At 39.5% G+C, this 21,352-nt stretch overlaps 1 protein-coding gene across 1 annotated transcript in view; it reads right to left on the bottom strand.

Moving 5' to 3' along the window:
- Window positions 1–21,352, bottom strand: part of LOC117303160 (protein FAM102A-like) — a 35,052-nt gene that overhangs the window by 2,356 nt on the left and 11,344 nt on the right. Inside the window, exons 2-5 of the mRNA XM_033787283.1 lie at window positions 17,727–17,847; window positions 9,468–9,611; window positions 8,678–8,724; window positions 1,826–1,986 (exon numbers count right to left, since the gene is read on the bottom strand). Coding sequence (XP_033643174.1) covers window positions 1,826–1,986; window positions 8,678–8,724; window positions 9,468–9,611; window positions 17,727–17,847 — 473 coding nt within the window. The remainder of the gene's footprint in view (window positions 1–1,825; window positions 1,987–8,677; window positions 8,725–9,467; window positions 9,612–17,726; window positions 17,848–21,352) is intronic.

Raw genomic sequence — 21,352 nt, 5'->3', positions numbered from 1 at the left:
CCATAGGATATGGAGTTGGATATGGGATGCAGACGTGCTATATTTTTTTCGTATTTCATGAGCGCGCGTGTGATAACGAATTTATCTTCCAGTCTCACTTGCAATGTGCAAAATTTGAAGTTTCAGAGCGTTATTTCACGCGAGCTAAGTTTAGAATGTAATTTTTGCACTGTCTGTATAGGGAGCGCGACAAAATGACATTTCACAATACGCACTGTTGGTGAATTAGCGCGTACTGGAAGATAAAGGCTTATATGGGCTTGACAGGGTACCTGTGGATTCCAAAAGAGCATTAAAGAGAACAGTCTCTGAGCTCACTGGAGAGTGAGAGTCAACTTATCCTTGCTTAAGTGAACTTTCCATCAGGGGACAACAAACTTTTAATGTACTGACTTGACCCAGACATCACCAATGCTATGGTCTAGACTAAAGGCATACAACAATATGCCACCATCCACCAAGAGGAATATCCAAGGAATATAAACCTGCAGGGTAGAGATCCATTTCTAGTCCCCATTGTAGCGATTTGTATATATGGTAGAACCAAAGATAATAACTTGCAGCCGAGAAGCTGTATCACAAAGGACGCAACTACAATGTTTGAACCTGAAGCATACAAAGACGCCTTTGGCAGCCAGACATATCGACCCAAATTTGATGAGGGAGCACAGCCAAAGATCAAAAGTGTTTGATTTTTCCCTGAGGTAGGAAAACCCAAGGACAAGGAGAGATGCATTTGAAGTTTACCTTAGTCGACTTCCCATATCAATATGAGATGTGCCTTGAGTAACACAGAGGCCATTGGCTCTGTTGCCCCGCTCTTGACCTAGTTGTCTTTTCGCAAGTTTCCCATAGACTTTCAAATGAAAGTGCCCTATGCAAAATAAAAATTGCCTTGCCCTCTCAAAGAAACAAAAAGGAAGGGGTAGCACTTAAAGACATACAAAAAAATGCACAAGCTTTGGTAGCAACAAATACTTCATCTATCAGACTAACCAACGCAATTTTAAAGTATTCTTTCAATGAAGAAACTCCAGTCATTTGGATACGTGCACATCTCAGACACCCCCACAAAGTGTTGATGAAGCAATTTCTATAACAGAGACGTCCTTTTGTTGACATTTCAAATTTGTCAGTCGTTTATCGAACCCTGACACAAGCTTTCCAATACACCTGTGTAGATCAGATTTCTTGACAATAATTTATTGCCACAGGCTATTTCAAGCGGAGTACACGTAGAACGAGACAGGTGGGGACCACATGATTTGTTGGTAAGCCCCCTTTACTGTGTCCCCCCCCCCACCACCACCACCACCAAAACAAACATCTTTCATGCACCAAAAAGGTATACAGTTAAAGATAAATTTGTACCTTTCAAAAGGCTTCCTGCAGCTACTTAACACACCAACCAGGAATATCAGTTATAAGGATACTGGCCAGTAGGACCAGTTAGCTTGGTAGTCCTTTCACTGGTCCATATTTCAAATGAAATAGGGAAACTTTTCAACACTGACGATCCAGTCGGAAAGAATTGTAAGTAGTCCTCGATGCAGGCTTGAGGATTCATGGAGGCAACACAGGCAATTACCTCCATGCCCCCCGGTCATTGCCTTGGTGCCCTTGAATTTCTCCAGTAAAAATTTACAATTTCCTCAAAGGGTGCCCTTTACCAAGGAAAAAATGCCTTGGTGCCCTTGTCCTTTCAAAAACGAAGCATACAGGCCTGAATTGTGTTCTCTGGTGTTTCAACTGGTATTTGGCCAGCGAACAAGTGTTGAGAGGGAACGCTGCAGTTCTGTTTTTCTGATCTAAACTAGAATCATACCTGATGTGAGAATATTGGGTCTTGGTTTGCCTGGACGACTCCTTGCACTGCTGTCTCCGACCAGACTCCCACCTGACATGATCTCGTTGCCTCTTAAACTCGACTTTAACATGTCGTCTTTCTTGACCTCCCCGGGGAGAAAGTGATGCGTCATGTCCGGCCTGAACAAGAAAGAAAGTAAAATAATTTTTGAAAAATTAAATATCTATACTAAACATTTCTAAAAATATATTTTGGTTTGGTGCGATTGCCAGAATTTACAGAAAGTAGGTTCGAATCCTGGCCTGGCCAGTTGTGTTCCTACGATGGACTGGCATCCTGTCCAATAGGGGGAATAGAAATATTCTCAGTTGTTTAATGTCAAGGAAACCTGATATAAACACCGGCCTGTTGAGCCGTATTGGCTCGGGACAGACTTTACTTTACTTTTAAAGATAATATAAGATAAAGTCAAACAAATAAAACATGATTTATTTCTTGTGGACAGTCAGTTGATAACATCTCTCTTCAGCGTTGGAAGTTGACAAACTAGTTCCCGAGGTGATTACCCAAGGAGCTAATATTGACTGTCCACTTTAAAGGGTCTCTGTAACTTTTGTAGGACAAAAAACACAATGTCCACAGATTTACACTAAACTTACACAGTTTGAAGATAATGATAGTAGAAAGCTTCCCTGAAAATATTACGTGCTGAGGTGCTGTAGTTTTTGGGAAATGAGTAAAACAATGTCATGAAAATAATTTTCGTCTCATGAGACGAAAATTATTTTAATCATTTACAAAGGTATTTTCATGACATTGTTTTACTGATTTCTCAAAAACTACAATACCTCAGTAAGTAAGATTTGAAGGGAAGCTTTCCACTATTATTATCTTCAAACCCTGAAAGTTTAATGTAAATCTATGGACATTTTGAAAAAGTACCCAAATCCTTTAAAACCAAGTTTCATTTATATAACGAGGCGTTACTAGTGTCATCGTAGGAATGCAGTGCACTGGATTGTGTCAGTGCCATTATCTCAACATATGATTTGAGGGCTTTTGAGGCATTGCATGGTGAGGTAATATCTGTTTGATTTGAGGTAACATCTTGTGTGTATCTACTTGCCAGGTAGAGTTTGTTCTAAGAGAACTGTCTTCTATTATTCTACTACCACGGAGTAGACTTATCAGATGTTCGGGAGACTTCTCAGCTCTGTAAAGAACTATCCTGCTTCTTAACTACTACCCTGGCGGAGAGTATAGAAAATTGGCTAGGACAACTACTTTAGCTTATAGGATCGTAATTAACTGCACTACTGCATAGTCAGTACTTGGATTGGCCTCTAGAATAAAGAAAGACAGTTCTCTATAAACCATCTCTACCTGGAAAGTAGATACACACATGGTGTTACCGCAAACCAAACATACTATCTCAACAGTTATGTATTATGTACTGTACTGACATTTCAAGCTTGTACATGGAGCCTTAAATGCTAAAGTATGTGGCATTTACTCCACACTTGACACCTGCCTGGCCGATTTAACTCAGCTGGCATGATGAAGATGAACAACTCCTACACAACGGACCAATCATGTCATCCTTCATTGGATGCCAATACCACATAACCTGATGTTCAACCTCTCGGTTGGACCACTTAAGAAAGTGATGAGACAAAACTTACAAAGGAATTGTGCCAGTCTATTTCTCCAATTTAATCCTTTCATGACCTCTGCCACAGTGAAGGAGATACATTTTGATGTATCATTACTTTACAATATATAGCTTTGGAAAACCTAGAGGATTTGAACGAAGTACTGTTCCCAAAACCTAATGTACTGTCTCTTTGGGATATGTTTCTTGAAAACAAAACCGGAGGGTTGGATTGTGCATCAGGTCATTCAACCACTATGCCTACTTGTGTACCTTTTCTTGGTTCAAAGATAGTCACCGACCTGATACTTCATGAAGTACCTTTTCTTGGTTCAACTATAGTAACCGACCTGATACTTCATGAAGTACCCTTTTCTTGGTTCAACGATAGTCACCGACCTGATACTTCATGAAGTACCTTTTCTTGGTTCAACGATAGTAACCGACCTGATACTTCATGAAGTACCTTTTCTTGGTTCAACGATAGTAACCGACCTGATACTTCATGAAGTACCTTTTCTTGGTTCAACGATAGTAACCGACCTGATACTTCATGAAGTACCTTTTCTTGGTTCAACGATAGTAACCGACCTGATACTTCATGAAGTACCTTTTCTTGGTTCAACGATAGTAACCGACCTGATACTTCATGAAGTACCTTTTCTTGGTTCAACGATAGTAACCGACCTGATACTTCATGAAGTACCTTTTCTTGGTTCAACGATAGTAACCGACCTGATACTTCATGAAGTACCTTTTCTTGGTTCAACGATAGTAACCGACCTGATACTTCATGAAGTACCTTTTCTTGGTTCAACGATAGTAACCGACCTGATACTTCATGAAGTACCTTTTCTTGGTTCAACGATAGTAACCGACCTGATACTTCATGAAGTACCTTTTCTTGGTTCAACGATAGTAACCGACCTGATACTTCATGAAGTACCTTTTCTTGGTTCAACGATAGTAACCGACCTGATACTTCATGAAGTACCTTTTCTTGGTTCAACGATAGTAACCGACCTGATACTTCATGAAGTACCTTTTCTTGGTTCAACGATAGTAACCGACCTGATACTTCATGAAGTACCTTTTCTTGGTTCAACGATAGTAACCGACCTGATACTTCATGAAGTACCTTTTCTTGGTTCAACGATAGTAACCGACCTGATACTTCATGAAGTACCTTTTCTTGGTTCAACGATAGTAACCGACCTGATACTTCATGAAGTACCTTTTCTTGGTTCAACGATAGTAACCGACCTGATACTTCATGAAGTACCTTTTCTTGGTTCAACGATAGTAACCGACCTGATACTTCATGAAGTACCTTTTCTTGGTTCAACGATAGTAACCGACCTGATACTTCATGAAGTACCTTTTCTTGGTTCAACGATAGTAACCGACCTGATACTTCATGAAGTACCTTTTCTTGGTTCAACGATAGTAACCGACCTGATACTTCATGAAGTACCTTTTCTTGGTTCAACGATAGTAACCGACCTGATACTTCATGAAGACAACAGAGGTGACTGCCTCCATTCTCCCCTGGTCATTGCCTTGGTGTCCTTGAAATGCTCCAGTAGAAATTTACAATTTCCTCATAGGGTGCCCTTTACCAAGGAGAAAATGCTTTGGTGCCCTTGCCCGTACAAAAGTGAAGCATACATTGTACAGGCCTGTAGTAAGCATAGCTGCGTCATGAAATTGCAATTATGTGTCATTGTTATGAACAGTTGTCTTCAGTATGTGTGGTTGTTGTTGCTGCTGATACTACCACCAAAAATTGCAGGCTTGTGTTTGCCCCCCCCCCCCCCACCTACCTTCACCCCACCCCTTCAGTTTCTGACTTGGTGTGTACATTGATCAAAATAGCGCAATGGAAGGCATGGTCCCTACGTTCCAGAGATGGATTTATCCACAAACGCCTCAACTGGAAGTAATTAATTACTTGGGTTTACAGTTGAGCCAGACCCCGTTAAGAATGGATGCAACACTTCCCAAACAACCCCCAGTGGGATGCCAGGGGCCGGGGAAGGGGGGGGGGGGGGTAAGCAGAGAGATCATGGCTCAGCCAAATCTCTTAAGGAGAAGAGGGATTTGCCAAATATAGATCAAGTGGGATTAGATTGCTTAATCCTGTTTCCTGACATCTGTGTCATGTGTTCACCATCAACAAACTACTTTCTAAAGAGGATGTTTCTTTAGAAATTAGGGGGGGGGGGATGCCATCTTGTTTTACTCAAATCAATGAAACCAAAATGAGGCTTAAGGGACTAAAAACAGTCAGGCACCATTTGGGTAATACTGAGAATCACTAATTGTTGATGCCAATGAGCATTGGGAACAAGACAAAGACACAGCCTGGTGCGGTGTGTGGTTTATAGGAGTGAGTAGAACGAGTTTGAGGTTTATTTTAGTTCCAGTCATACCACAATCTTTCAGACTTCTCCTTTTATTAAGTTCAAACTTCCTCTTCTTACCACTAATGTGCCGTTATTTAAATATTGTCTAGAGAACCCAGTGGATCATTTCAGAGTTTTTTGAGGAAACAAATTTAAACACAACAACAAATACAAGGCAGAATTAACTTTCAAAGAGAGCATAAAGAATGAATCTTTTACAAATCACAATCGGAAAGTGTTTTGTAACATACTTTCCAAGAATGTATGATGCAATATATGTTTAAGAATGTCCTGGTCCGCAGAGGAAGTGGACTACTGGGGGACTTTCCAGTAACATTCACAACAAACACACTCGTCAGTAAATACAAGGCAGATTTTACTTTCAAAGAAGGCATCAAATATCAAACTTTCTGTTCCATCAAAACTTTCTCTGCAAGCGTCTTGTATTTCACATTGCGAAGTGTGACACAAGTATGTGAGACTGAAAACGTTTGGGTTTGATTCCCCTGAAAAACCCAACCAGAAACTTTAACTAGAACTTCCTTGTAGAAATTTCTCAGTTAAAGACAGAAAACATTGATTGCTAGCTGTGCACACTGAATGCCAATATTGAGCAGCAATTCTCACTACTCACAGTATGTGTAGCATGAATTAAGTCATGCATTCAGCACATGTTTCTTGCATGAATTAAGTCATGCATTCAACACATGTTTCTTGGTGGGGCCGCTCTAGGTAGAGACAGACTTGGAATGTCAACCCTGGTCCTGGTTCAAGGCAAAGGGGTCCCAAGGTTAAATCGATAACGGCTCAACTGGAGCTAGTATCACGTCTCAACGATTCCACAGATTGGACTTGGGACCTCACTTCAAGGAGGGGGGTCTATGAACTATTATATCTTTTATCAACTTCTCACCTTTGCGTTTATTGTTCTTATGTGCAAGTATGCTTAATAAGAAATGACAAGAGGTAACAAAATCCTCAAAAAAGATGTTGTCATTTGGGGAATGTTACGAGGAAAACGAATTCTTGGAGAGTCTATCAATCCATCCTAAGCTTTCAACGGCCACAACTATACTTGGAATATTTCTTGGCAACTTAAAACCGTTAGTGTTGTGAGGTCAACTGTAGTGTGTACATTGACATATTCTACATGGCAGATCATACATCAATGCTTTGGGAACTTCAATCCAATCCTCCTGTTTGGTTTTCTTAGAAGTATCATCATGCGATAGTCATAAATGTTAGGACAAGTACAATTATTCCAATCCTCTGGTTTAGTTCTCAAGAAGCATCAATAAGCAGGGTTTACCACTCCTCTGGTTTAGTTCTCAAGAAGCATCAATAAGCAGGGTTTACCACTCCTCTGGTTTAGTTCTCAAGAAGCATCAATAAGCAGGGTTTACCACTCCTCTGGTTTAGTTCTCAAGAAGCATCAATAAGCAGGATTTACCACTCCTCTGGTTAAGTTCTCAAGAAGCATCAATAAGCAGGGTTTACCACTCCTCTGGTTTAGTTCTCAAGAAGCATCAATAAGCAGGATTTACCACTCCTCTGGTTAAGTTCTCAAGAAGCATCAATAAGCAGGGTTTACCACTCCTCTGGTTTAGTTCTCAAGAAGCATCAATAAGCAGGGTTTACCACTCCTCTGGTTTAGTTCTCAAGAAGCATCAATAAGCAGGGTTTACCAATCCTCTGGTTTAGTTCTCAAGAAGCATCAATAAGCAGGGTTTACCAATCCTCTGGTTTAGTTCTCAAGAAGCATCAATAAGCAGGGTTTACCACTCCTCGGGTTTAGTTCTCAAGAAGCATCAATAAGCAGGGTTTACCACTCCTCTGGTTTAGTTCTCAAGAAGCATCAATAAGCAGGGTTTACCAATCCTCTGGTTTAGTTCTCAAGAAGCATCAATAAGCAGGGTTTACCACTCCTCGGGTTTAGTTCTCAAGAAGCATCAATAAGCAGGGTTTACCACTCCTCTGGTTTAGTTCTCAAGAAGCATCAATAAGCAGGGTTTACCACTCCTCTGGTTTAGTTCTCAAGAAGCATCAATAAGCAGGGTTTACCAATCCTCTGGTTTAGTTCTCAAGAAGCATCAATAAGCAGGGTTTACCAATCCTCTGGTTTAGTTCTCAAGAAGCATCAATAAGCAGGGTTTACCAATCCTCTGGTTTAGTTCTCAAGAAGCATCAATAAGCAGGGTTTACCACTCCTCTGGTTAAGTTCTCAAGAAGCATCAATAAGCAGGGTTTACCAATCCTCTGGTTTAGTTCTCAAGAAGCATCAATAAGCAGGGTTTACCCTAAATTATTTTAAGTGACTGGCCAGCAGGACCATTGATTTTTTCATTTCACTGGTGGGCCAGTTTTTCACTGGTCCATGATTAATATTAAATAAGGATGCTTTTCAACACTAAACTAGCCAGCAGGACAGCTTAGACAACATTTGTATTGGTCTAGGGGTGTTTAAACTGGCATTTGCCCAGCGGGGCAAGCGCTATTCACAATAATTTGGTTTGGGGAAGAGTACATTCATGCCAATCATCCAGTTTAGTTTTCAAGAAACATATCATAAAAAGATGGTAGGCCTACATCATTGGTTCTGGGTTAATTCAAATCCTCAAGATTTTCCATAACCATATCATAAAGGAATGACACATCATTGAATTTTAGAAGAGTACATTCAATCCAATCTCTAGTTTGTTTTAAACCACATCTTAACAGGATGGTACATCATTAGTTTTGGATTCATTCCAAACCTCTAGATCATGGTACAGACAAAGACAATAACATAATCAGAACGGCTGTTTAATTACTTACGCTTTAAAGCATGGATCTCCGGACATCAACATCATTTCTATATTGACCTGCAAAAAGGTAAACAAACCAGACATTAAGAATTGCAAAGGTCGAATCCCACCCGAGTAATATGCCTGTGAATTATTTTACAGAGCTCGGGAAGGTACTGAGTATATTGTATACTGTGCTCACACACTTCGGTGTAAGGGTAAAACCAAAATGAATATTCATTATCCCGATGCAAATTTCCATAATTAACAAGGTACAAGTTTCATGGGTATTCAAACAGTTCAGGAATGTTGATGTCCCACAAACATTGTCACTGTGGTCCAGTGATTAGACTGCATGACTTCAAATTACAATATTGTAGGTTCAAATTCTACCAAGCTAACCACTGATTTAACAATGACTAGAACAAGGTTTGTAGTCTAGTTACTGAATCACAATTTCTTGCTTTGTGCAATTCATAATCAAAGATGTTAAACCATTTTTTTATGACAGAGAGATTGGCTTTTGCCAGCATGGCATTTTTATCCCCTTGTGGGAGTTTGCCGAGTTCCCTTGAAGTTGTTAATGGGAAGATAATATAAGCCTAAAAAACCATTGCTTTCATCTAGGTTCATCTTGGAAAGAAGTCTACCAGCAAGAAGTCTTCCAAACCTGAAGTTGGCAAACTTTTCAGCAGAAAACACCACAATTTTACTTGCTAAGCAAAACTTTTGCAGAGAACCAGTCACAAGCAGTTTACATTATATGGTATTTTGGCTGGTAACCCATTTCTGCTGAGCAAGTTTTTGTCTGCGCTCATTACCTTTAGAATGCTGTTGTCGAGTCGGTTCTTTGTGTCGTATCCCTCCAAGAGGTATCGTCTGGTCATTTTACCAGACCCGGCGTACTCCGCTAAATTGACATCGGCAAAACCATATTTGACGAAGGTTTTACCACCTTTGACTTCCTGTAAAAGTTAAATAAAAGTAAAAAAGTGATTAGTCTATTTTAATTTGAGATGTACAACTGTAAATGATAACAAAGACTTTATTATTTTAGTTTTAAATTCTCTGGGTGTTTAAAAACACTTCAAAGATACTAGGTCAAAAATCTAGATTTAAATTTGAAAAAGACGTAACCCAAAAATCCACTAGTGATAAGTGGCCTCCATGGTAACCAAGAGGTCATGATAGAAGTTCATTTTAATACTGTGCCTCTGCAGTCACATCCAAGGACGGTGGGACTATTCCGCCACGTCTTGCATTCCTTAGCACAACTGTACCGATCAACTTGTAACAATTAATACTCCCTACAGAAACACGGTTGTGGTACAGGCAGGCGAGTGACCTATATATAAAGTTTCAACTATGAATAATACATCATGCCAGCATGGCCTTCCTATAAAATACTACATGTAGATTAATAAAAGATGAATTATGGATTAGATTAACTTGTGATAGTGTTGGGGTCATGTCCTCAACCCTAGATCAACCCTAGACAGTTCTGTTCTCCGTTCCAAAATGCCTCTGTTCTTTTTAAACAATTTGTTTTAAATAGTATTTCCTGACATGATGGTTGAATCGGATATAATTGTCCCGGCACTTTTACGGTTGTAGGAAACAAGTGGTTTAGTTTGATCAGCTGTTTAAGTGAATGAATTCCATCGGTTGTTAGATATGAATAGATCTTTTAAATATAGCTCGTTGACAACAATGAGGAAAACATCAAAGAAAATGGAGAAGGGTTGGCTGGGAAAACTGATTGTGCAACTAAAATTGTGTATAAATAAATTGATTCATTGGAGAAATCTAAAAACTGACATGTGCATTTATCATCTGTTTGAGTGCTATAATTATTCATGTACAAGGAAGTTTCATTGTCAAAGGGCACCTCTATCATAAGGAAAGCTTAACATTCCTACTGGAAAGGGCACCAAGGCAAGGACATAAGCATGGAGAAAACAACATAATTAAACAAAGTTTCTTCCCCTAAACTTGAACATAAAATTAACTTGAAAACTACATTAAAAAAATACATAAAAACCTTGTGAACCAGGTCTGGTCGTGGTTTCCCTCCTGGTACTGGTTTCTTCCCATTGTTGTTGTTTTTAAATGGTGTTATTATTATTGTTTGTTTAGCATTCACTGGATATGTACATGTATTGTTGTGTTTACATTGTCTCTGCTTGCGCCTTGAACATCTGTAAAGATTGATTTGGCGCATTACAAATACCTACTACATTATTATTATTATTATTTTACCTTGAAGAAAATTTATCTTTCCTGTGTTGTTTGCAGTTTACACTTGATTTGAAAGCACCTTGATTCCATACTACGATAATTTTAGTGAAATTCACTCCAGTGCACTTACTTTTTGGAATCTTTAGTTTGATTACCAAAGAGATAACCCAACTTCAAAAGAACTGTCCTTAACCTAGTTTAGTTTCCCTTCATTAACACGGTCAAGGTACACAAAATAAACGTTTGAAAGATGAAAGTAAATCATTGTTTGAACAGTAGCTTCACTATCACTATTTGTAGCTTTCAATGAAAACATAAATTAACCAGGCTGTGAGAATTACATCTTATTTGGTTATCAGGTTTCAGTGAAAGTGATGAACAAATTGTTTCAGTTCTATCAGAGATTGAATGCAGGTTCTTATCAATGTGAATTTAATTGCAACAATCAGATTTCAGAGCTAAGATTTTATGAAAATGAAAAATCAAGGAAATTAGACAAAAGTTCCATCTTTGTGTGGAGAAAAAGACAGGAGGTCATCCGTTCAAGTCCAGCTACAGTAAATTTTTACCTGGTCAATTTCCCTAATGGCTTATGACTTTGAATTACAATAAAAAAAGCCAAGCACAACAAATTTGGGCTTACCATAAACACCAACCCAAATCCCCATGTCACATACCCTATAAGACTGGTATCCTGTTCATTTCTGCTAAGCAGGAAGCAATGTTTAAGTCTCCCTGTATTGAACTTCATTACCAGTCAGCTTTCAGATTTAAACTAAGCTATATATCTTTTCCGGTAATTACCAAAGCTCTACTGCACTTTGTCCGTATCCAACCCTGCTGCAGCAATGCATTAGAATTTATAATCGCACTACCTTGGAATCAAAAGGAGACCCGAGTACCAATTATTAATGCACCTGCCGAGGGATACTACCTTTAGAGCATACAAAGGTGTGATAAATATTTACATCTCCCCATACGTTCACATCTTGTAAATCATTTCTGCATTCAATTTTGTTCACTCCCCTCCCCCTCAAAGGACTGTATTTGGCACTACTTGTGAACACTTTTGAGTGCTATTTTTACCGATCTTGCCATCCTTATTTCTGTCATGTTATCATGATACGAGTATTTGGACCAAGACGTAGAAATACGGTTATTTTTAAAGTCATTTTAAAGGTTTTGGGGTTTTGGGTTTTTTAAGATTTCAAAGTCCACATTTTTGATCCACAAAAGTCATTCGGAAACCAGTTTCAAAATTCGGCGGTCATCAAACTTTCAGTGAAAGTATGTCAATTTGTCTCTAACAACTGCTTGGACTGGTTATAAGACACAGCCTCCCATTAAAATTCAACTGCACTTTCTGTCGGATTCTGTTGGATTGCCGACTGCTATGGTTAAGTGATTAACGCTTTACATTGAATCAGACATGTGTACATCAGAGTCCAACAGTTTAGGTGTTGAGTTAACGATAATTGTGTTGGATTTTATTGGAGTGAGGAACGATCCAAGTGAATCATGAATCACTCAAAAGAATTGGGGTCAAACATTCAAAAGTTTGACATTATGACTGAACAAAATAACCTTGTTTGACATTTTTGGATGACAAAGCTGCAACTTTATCAGTACAATCGTGAGTTTTGAAACTGCTTTCATGACAAACGAAGGAAGTATTTGATGATCTGTATTTGTCATAATGCAGGAGGAAATGGCAGACAGTTCAATGTGTGAAGGACAATGTTATATCCATTATTTGTCAATTGCGTTAATCTAAAATAAAGCACTATTGATAGTTTCTGGTCTAATTTTTTCAGTATCAAAATTCTGCCATGCCTTGAAAAAATTTCTGCCCAAAACATGAGATGCGATTCAAAAAAATAAACTTTATGTCAAAGTTTAATCATTCTTCATATTTTTGAATACTAAGTGCCTTAACTACTAATGACTAGTAGTACCTATTACTAATGAGTAGTACCTATTACTAATGACTAGTAGTTCCTATTACTAATGACTAGTAGTACCTATTACTAATGACTAGTAGTACCTATTACTAATGACTAGTAGTACCTATTACTAATGACTAGTAGTACCTATTACTAATGACTAGTAGTACCTATTACTAATGACTAGTAGTACCTATTTCTAATGACTAGTAGTACCTATTACCTATGACTAGTAGTTCCTATTACTAATGACTAGTAGTACCTATTATTAATGACTAGTAGTTCCTATTACTAATGACTAGTAGTACCTATTACTAATGACTAGTAGTACCTATTACTAATGACTAGTAGTACCTATTACTAATGACTAGTAGTACCTATTACTAATGACTAGTAGTACCTATTACTAATGACTAGTAGTACCTATTTTTAATGACTAGTAGTACCTATTACTAATGACTAGTAGTACCTATCAGTAATACAATTGGAGCATACGACCGGGGCTTGAACCCACACTCTGCTGAACAGAAACACCAGAGCTTGAGTACATAGTCAAAATACATATGGCATTAACTGTTATGGCAGAGAGTGACGGTCACAGCACAGTTAATATAACATGACATTTCACTGGTAACCAAGCAAGAATTTTCTGCACTAAGCCAGTTTTGAGGACAAAATTGAGCATAGATTTTATATTAGCCGTCCATTTAATACAAGTTAAAATTATTGCTGCAACAAGATTCTAAATTCTATTATTATTAAATGGTCTTTAGGCTAGAGATCCACAGGGAAATAAAATTGTCTGTAATGGGGCAGTGTGCCGTCTATTATAGCTGTTTAGAATCAGGCAGGCCTGCTGCTTCACGGAGGCAACGAAATGCGATTGCTTCCATGCCCCCTAGGGATTGCCTTGGTGCCCTTTAAATGCTCTTGAAAGTAGAAATTTACAAATGCCCTCAAACGGTGCCTTTTACAAAGGAAAAAATGCCACAAAACGAGGCAATCCGGCCTGCAGGGTAGTATTTCAAAAGAGGTAATGGTGTTGGTGGGGGGTTGGATGGGGGGCGGGGGCGATAGTTCAAGCGGACAGCCAAGTGGGGGGGGGGGGGGGATGTGACACTGATGAGAGTTAATAGATTGTATATTGCAGGAGTTCCCACCAAGGTGAAGACCTATAGGTGAGACCTCAAACACAGTTGACAAGCATGTGTCAGGGTTTTTTTTACTTAAAAAAAAAGGGTCAATGTATATCAGTTTGCGAAGTCCCTATAGAATACATGCTATGCCTGTGAAGATTATATTCTTTGACAACTTGTCTTACTAATTATTCTACTGCCGGGGAGAAGATTTCAGAATTCAGGAGACTAATTAGTTCTGAAAAGAACTGTCATGCTTAGTGGATGGAGGGGACTTCTTGTTATTAACTTCACTGCAACGGAGTGAGTTCTTAATCGGTTTCAACGTTTCGACAAGCCTTCTCCATAGTCATCGACAGGAGGGTCCATACATGTACATGTACACGCACGGTCCTAAGATTTTACTGCGATGTAAACATCATTTGATAGGCCTCTATTTGCTCTAAAAATGTCGACAAACAGCAGCAGATTTTTTTTTAGGGGGTGGGGTCAATTTCCAAAATCTGATTTGAGGGTGGGGGGGTTATGACTTCACAAACAACAATGCTAGAAAACCGGCTTTGATCTTCTCTATAGAAACAAAACCTCCTGAACGTTCATGGTGTTACAGTTATGGATTTACAGACTCTCTACATCAGTGCAAATGGAAAACCGCACTATAGAGCTTAACACATCAACTCATATCTTCAAGAAATCTGTAGTCACAGGATTATTTCTTTAAATAACCCTAAAATCAGAGAAAAAATCTTGACCAAAATCCAGCCTGAACTATTATTGTAAGTAGACTTCTCTCAGGTTATGTCCCATTGATTGACAGGACAGAGTTATAGAAAGATCTCCGTTAATCACAACTTGCCACGTTTGATCAATCACCTTTGATCAAAACAGCCCTTAGAGATTGGCGTAGGGGTTCTTTTTAACCAAAGCTGTTTGAGGCTGGTCAGATGTAGATTGATACAATGTGGTTGTGAAGAGGCACTAGCTATGAGGTAAAAGTTCAACCAGAAATTCTAGGTAATTCTATTTTAAAACCTTTCTTTGTAAACCGAGGTGCGAGTCCAACTATTTGAAACGTGGATCCAGTAAATGATGGCATTTCCACCTTCTGATAACCTCTTAGAGTTTGAATTACAAATAGCTTTTGGAGACTCTCCAAAGAGCACAGGGTTTATTCCAAAGGAAATGAAGAACAAACTATTAATTATAGTAAACTTGCGAGTACACCATGTGCTCTGAAAAGAGCCGGTTTGGTCTCAATGTTTCAATACTCTGTCTTAAGAAAAGAGCTGAAGAAAATTGCTGCTTTTCTTTTATCAGGCTGAGAAAATTAACAAGTCAGATTTCAGATAAACGCCTGAAATATTACATCCCCGATGCTTCATGTTGACCCTCATTTTGACAGCGCGAGTCCTGTATGTTTCATACTTGTCCCTATACATTTGGACAAGTGTACATGTACACTGTGCATAATCATATGGGACACCCACATAACATGGACCTAATGTATTTACAGCATTGCAGAGAACAAGTGTGTTCATCAGAAGCAAGGCCAGATAAACACATCTGACTTAAAGTGATATCCGGTTCATCTTTGTCTCTCTCGTCCACCCGCGTTTGAAGTGCACCATCGGCGGGGTTTTCTTTTAACCAGTGGGACATTGGGTATCGAGCATCACTGCGTAGTGTCGATGGCGACATCATTCCGAGAGCTACAGGAGAATAAAATGCCCAGGGAGAGAGCGGGATAGTGCTTGGCATTTGAACGACCGTGGCCGTAAAATGCCAAACCTCTTAAAGGGGCAGTTGCTATTTGGATAAAATAGATGCTGAAGATTGAGGGAGAGATGATGTTGGCTTTTTAATTATGCTGAGATCTATACACCCTTAAAGGCACAACGTCATGGATCCTACTAACGCAAAACAACTATAGATTTGCCACAGAATAATATTTCAAGAAACCATTACAGGCAACATGTTGCATGAATTGATAGTTTTGTTGGTAACCCGTTTTCTTCTAGGATATACTGCGCAACTTTGTGAGCCAAGTGGCTCGTTAAAATGGATTTAGATTACATTATTTTGAAAATGTGGCAGTTTTTTTATTTAATTTTTTTTAAATTACAAATGTCTCCTTTTGAGGAATGGCAAAGCTCAGTAGGCAAGATTTACCTGTGAAAGACTTGCCTAAAAATTATTTTTAAGGTTGTCAGTTTCTTGTTTGTTTGATTTATTATTAGTATTCAGTTATCTATTTTTTTAAATTAATTTTGTGTGTTTTGCTTTGTGCTTTGGGGGGTTTTGGACAAGAAAAATACATTTTGCGATTAAGTAATCTATGAAGACAACAAGTGCTCTTATAAATTACAGGTTTAACTAAAAGTAATTATACAAAAACTAGTCTGAAGTCTGTATAAATTCTAAGGGTGCACTTCATATGTACCCTACATCAAGAGATTATTTAGGACTAATATTTTTTTTTTCCCGCACAATTTGTTTTGCTAATTTATGACTTGTAATACTCAGAGAGAGCTGCAACCTTTCTCCGAGGTATCAACCATAGTTGATTAAGGCTCGCCTAGGGGCCAGAAAGAGTCAGAATAAAATATAATCTATGCAGAGTGATATCCCTGGCACATGTTGCTACATGTTAATCAGTTTAGAGATCACAGGAAATGACGTTTCTCGACCCTCGCAAGAATTAATTGCAATCCTGTATTTATTTTATCTGGATCTGACTGGACGGGTTAGGTGTTTATGTTTGCTGGTTTACGTAAAGTATTTATTAGATATACATGCAACAGTAAGAAAACCTATGGCCGATCTTGTTGCTTTAAGGCCATTATACACTTTCGGTAAACAGTATGTCCAAGTCCCACACTTCGTGTATCACAACTTATATAAAAAATAACAAACCTGTGAAAGTTTAGGCTCAATCGGTCATCGGAGTCGGCATGTACATTACACCTCTTGCTCAAAAATTTAGTTCCTATAGAGGGAGCCGTTTCTCACAATGTTTTTCACTATCAACAGCTCTCAATTGCTTGTTACCAGGTAACGTTCTTTGCTAACAATTATTTTTAGTAATTACCAATAGTGTCCATGCCTTTAAATAATTGTGGACATTTTTATGTGAGGAGAGAGTTGAGTATCAAAGCGCGTATTTGAGGCTCAAGGGGACCACCACTGACCTGGAACTGGTCATTATTTTTGTTACAGATGCCGGGGGAAATATCATCGTTCAATTGGAACAACGTCCATGTGGCCAAATGGAGCATGAAATGATACTGTGCTTGGCTGATCTTAGAGGTAGAAATAACATGTGGCATGTTATTGCATTACAAGTACATGTTGGATGTTGTCCCTCATGTGCTGTTTCCTCTGAGAGTAAGTCTCATGGCATGCTAACCAACAATCCAGGGCCAATTTCATGGCTCTGCTTACTATAAAAACAGAATCCGAGCTTGCGGAATCAGGGGATACTGTGCTTACATCAAACCTATTTCAACAGTTAGCAGTATTTCAACGGTATACCCACTTTTGGCATTTTGCTGGTTACTGGTATTCAGCTGTTGTTCGCTTATCCTGAAAATTACACGGAAATTTAGTTGGTAATCCTGTTTTAATCAAGGACGAAAGTTTCTTGCTAAGCAAATGTTTGTGCTTACAGGCTTTATGAAATTGGGCCCAGATCTTGACGAATACAAAGTCTTAGGGGTGGAACTTGACTTAGTAGAAGGGACCTGATTGAAATTTTCTACTGTACCTTTCTGACAGAGACTCGGCAGTGGCAAGGCTCCAGGATCCCTGTGGATGCGTTGGCCGTCATCCTGCATGAGAACTTCATCGTCGCTCCCCATTTCACTGAATGATCCGACACCTCCTCTCTGAGTAAAAAAAAGACCAAAAACAGTTTGTTTAAAATCAGTCATGATGCTGTAAATTATATTGAGTAAGAAAAAAATTACATTTTGGTAATCGTATTCAAAGTGACAGGGGCAGGGGAGGGGGTTAGGGGTGTCGTGGCAGAGCAGTTAAGAGCACCAGTTAAGAGCTCTGCTGATTCTGTTCAGCAGAGTGTGGGTTCGAATCCCGGTCGTGACACTTGTGTCCCAGAGCAAGACATTTAACTATTATTGCTTCTCTCCACCCATGGGTAAATGGGGACCTGTGAGGGCAAAGATGGTTCTTGTGATTGATTTAGCCGAGTAGCGCATTTGTTGCACGAGGCTGTATACTCCTCAGGGAGCTGAGATGGTTATTACCAAGGGTAATAATTTGGAGCGCTTTGAGACACCCGTTCAGGAGTGAAAAAGCGCTATATAAACTCAAATATTAGGTTCAACCAGCCCCCAACCCCACCCCTTCCACTGCTTTGTGAAAAACCAAACACTGCATTGCACTGTATACTTTTATAATCTGAGGAGACCTTATACTTTAACATGTTTCCTTTTTTCAGTCTATGATCAGTGGCTAGCACCCATGGAAGGGTCTACAGCCAAAAAATTTTCCCTGCTTTAGAAGAGAACCTTACCCATCTCTACTCCCATACCCACAGTAAAATCCTTCCCACCGCCGCCACACCCCGACCTCTTCCCTGAATTGGCAAACACCACCCCATCACCCCCAAACCATCACCTCACCCTACCCTCCCAAACAGATCCCCCAGCACCAAACCATCGCCCCACCAACAGATCACCCCACCCCAAACCATGACCCCACCCCAAACCATCCCCCACCAACAGATCTCCCCACCCCAAACCATGACCCCACCCCAAACCATCCCCCACCAACAGACCACCTGCTAAGACATCAGACCCTCACCCACCCTCCAGCGACTCCAGTATTTGTAAACTTGTACCTCACAACCTCTACAACCCCCTCAAGGGGCCAAGGATAAAGCTGTTCTCACTCACAGTCCATGGACCACTTCACTGTTGTGACATATTTGACAGCCAACTACAAATCTACAAGTTGTAATACACATCAAATGTATACATTGTGGTCATCAAGAAATAATAACAATGGTCAGGCCTGGAATTTTAGACAAATTCAGATGGATTTTGTTTTGAGTGGAGCCAAGGTCAAGCCCAAGGGTATGTCTCTATTTTCTGTAAACAAACTTGCAAATTGCTGAAAAATCCACTTGCTTTGACAATAAATTCTGTGTTATTTATTTTTGTTAGGTAAGCAAAGAGTGCCTAGTAACAAGGAGTACGCACGCACACAAGCGAATTCCCTGCTAAACTGTGAAACAAGCTTGACATGATGTAACTGTGCGGGATTCACTGTTTCCGTAAGCACTGATTATTTGTTTACGGCAAGTTGAGCCATGAAATTGGGCCCTGCTCTAGCGGGGCAATGGTCGTGGGTTCGAACCCCACCAGAACGCTACGCTTGTGGATATTTTTCCCATTACTCTGGAAAGTACTGAGTAAACAGTGCCTAAACAGTGTAAGGGGGGAATTACAGGCCAGATACTTCACGGAGGCACAAAGGCGACTGCCTCCATTCTCCCCTGGGTATTGCCTTGGTGCCCTTGAAATGCTCCAGTGGAAATTTACAATTTCCTCATAGGGTGTGCCTTTACCAAAGAGAAAATGCCTTGGTGCTCTTGTCCTTGTAAAGACAAAGCATACAGGCCTTGAATTAGAGCTTTCAGAAAAGCACTGAGGAGATGCCTGCCTGCCTAACTGGATTGTAACATTTGGCTCACTGAGAAGTGGGGGGGGGCATTGGGCTAGAGAGCAAGGACCAGACGAGAGTGCCACAAGGCAGGGTGTGTTGAGTTGTTTAAAATTGAAATTTGGGGATCTCAAGGAATTTGAAAATGCTTGACATGGGGTGATTGTCAAAGACAAGCCATGGCTCTAAAGAATATTGAGGAAGTGGGAAATGTACCAGCTGTGTAGGATATAAACACTTGTTGTTTGGTTGTGTTTTGTTTATTCGAAAGTATGTAGAGTGTCGGCACTCTTGTAAATAAACTTGTTTGAAAAGATTAACAAGAAAAATGAACAATGGTGCTTGTGAACCAAAATCACTGGGAGTTAACCCCTACTCTTTCAAAATAAGTGTTCTGGGTTGTTTTACATGCACTACCAATCCTATTACATGGGACTTAATGCCCCATCCAAAGGACAAAGCAATTAAGGTTTAAAAGTATCTTGCGAAGGACACAAGTGCCACAGCCAGAATGCGAACCCACACTTGGCTGATCAGAAACACCAGAGCTCGAGTCCGATGCTTTTAACCGCCACATGACTGGATTCTGGGTAACCCACTGGATAGTTTAACCTCAGGTACATGATATGAAACATCAGGATACTTATGAACAACATAAAAACACTAAATAGTAACCTAAATAATAGGGCCTATGTTGTAGAAAACTGGAGATCTATAAACAAGTTAACTGTAGAAGAATGAAAAGATTCAACAACCTGATATGGTCTCTTGTTCACACCTACAAACAACAAACATTATCACTGACATGATCTACATTCAAATCAAATTCCGATCCACAAGCCTGCAATTCCCACGCCTGAATCTCTGTCGACAATACTCCACGAGGACAACAACATTATCGAAAAACAAAAGAGTAAAGCGATTGCTGTTATCTGTCTCCAACACTTCCCCTATGAATGCTGGAAATATTGATCGCTTCAAGCCCTGGCCAGGGAACAAAAACATCAACAACAACTACAGGTAAACGTACAAGTATCACAGGGAATACATGGACAAGATATACATGGCTAGAGTTCATTGATCGCAGAAGACATTTTCATTTTTAAAGAGATTTAAAAAATGGCAAAGCAGTGCTAGGTGTTATTTACTGTACGCTGAGGACTTTGAATGCAAAGCTTTTAATGAGGGGAAATCCGTGAGGTGTCGTGTATTAAGACGACTCAAGTGTGACCTTTCAGGGACGAGGATTTAAATTATTTGCAATGGCGGCTGGCCGATGTTAATCCTTAAGAGAAATGCTGCGCTGTACACAGACCGTAATAAGAGTGAAATTTTGATTGGATCAAATACTAGTCGGCTGTAGTCGCAGTGCTCTCATTCTCAGGATCCATCCATGCTCCGTTCTTAGAGGGGCTTGCAAAAAATTGTTAATGGCCTGACGTTTCAACCCTAGCAGATTCTTTATCGAAGGCTTAGAGGGGCTTGGTAAATTTTCTCACGGTTTAAGGGCACCACGGCCATGAGATAAATGTTAAACTCTTATTTTGGCAATTTTATTTTATTTCTTTCATGAAAATTTGAAGGCTCAAGGAGTTTATGAGAAATCCTAACATCTGTAGAAACCTGAGATATCACACGCCTACTGATGAGATTTTCAGTTTGTGTTTTGTTGTTAATCGAAACTATTCCGAAAAACCATAATGCGAT

Source organism: Asterias rubens, chromosome 19 (assembly GCF_902459465.1).
Source record: "Asterias rubens chromosome 19, eAstRub1.3, whole genome shotgun sequence".
Taxonomy (NCBI): domain Eukaryota; kingdom Metazoa; phylum Echinodermata; class Asteroidea; order Forcipulatida; family Asteriidae; genus Asterias; species Asterias rubens.
The sequence above is the reverse complement of the archived record's forward strand: the minus strand, read 5'-3'. Positions and strand labels throughout refer to the sequence as shown.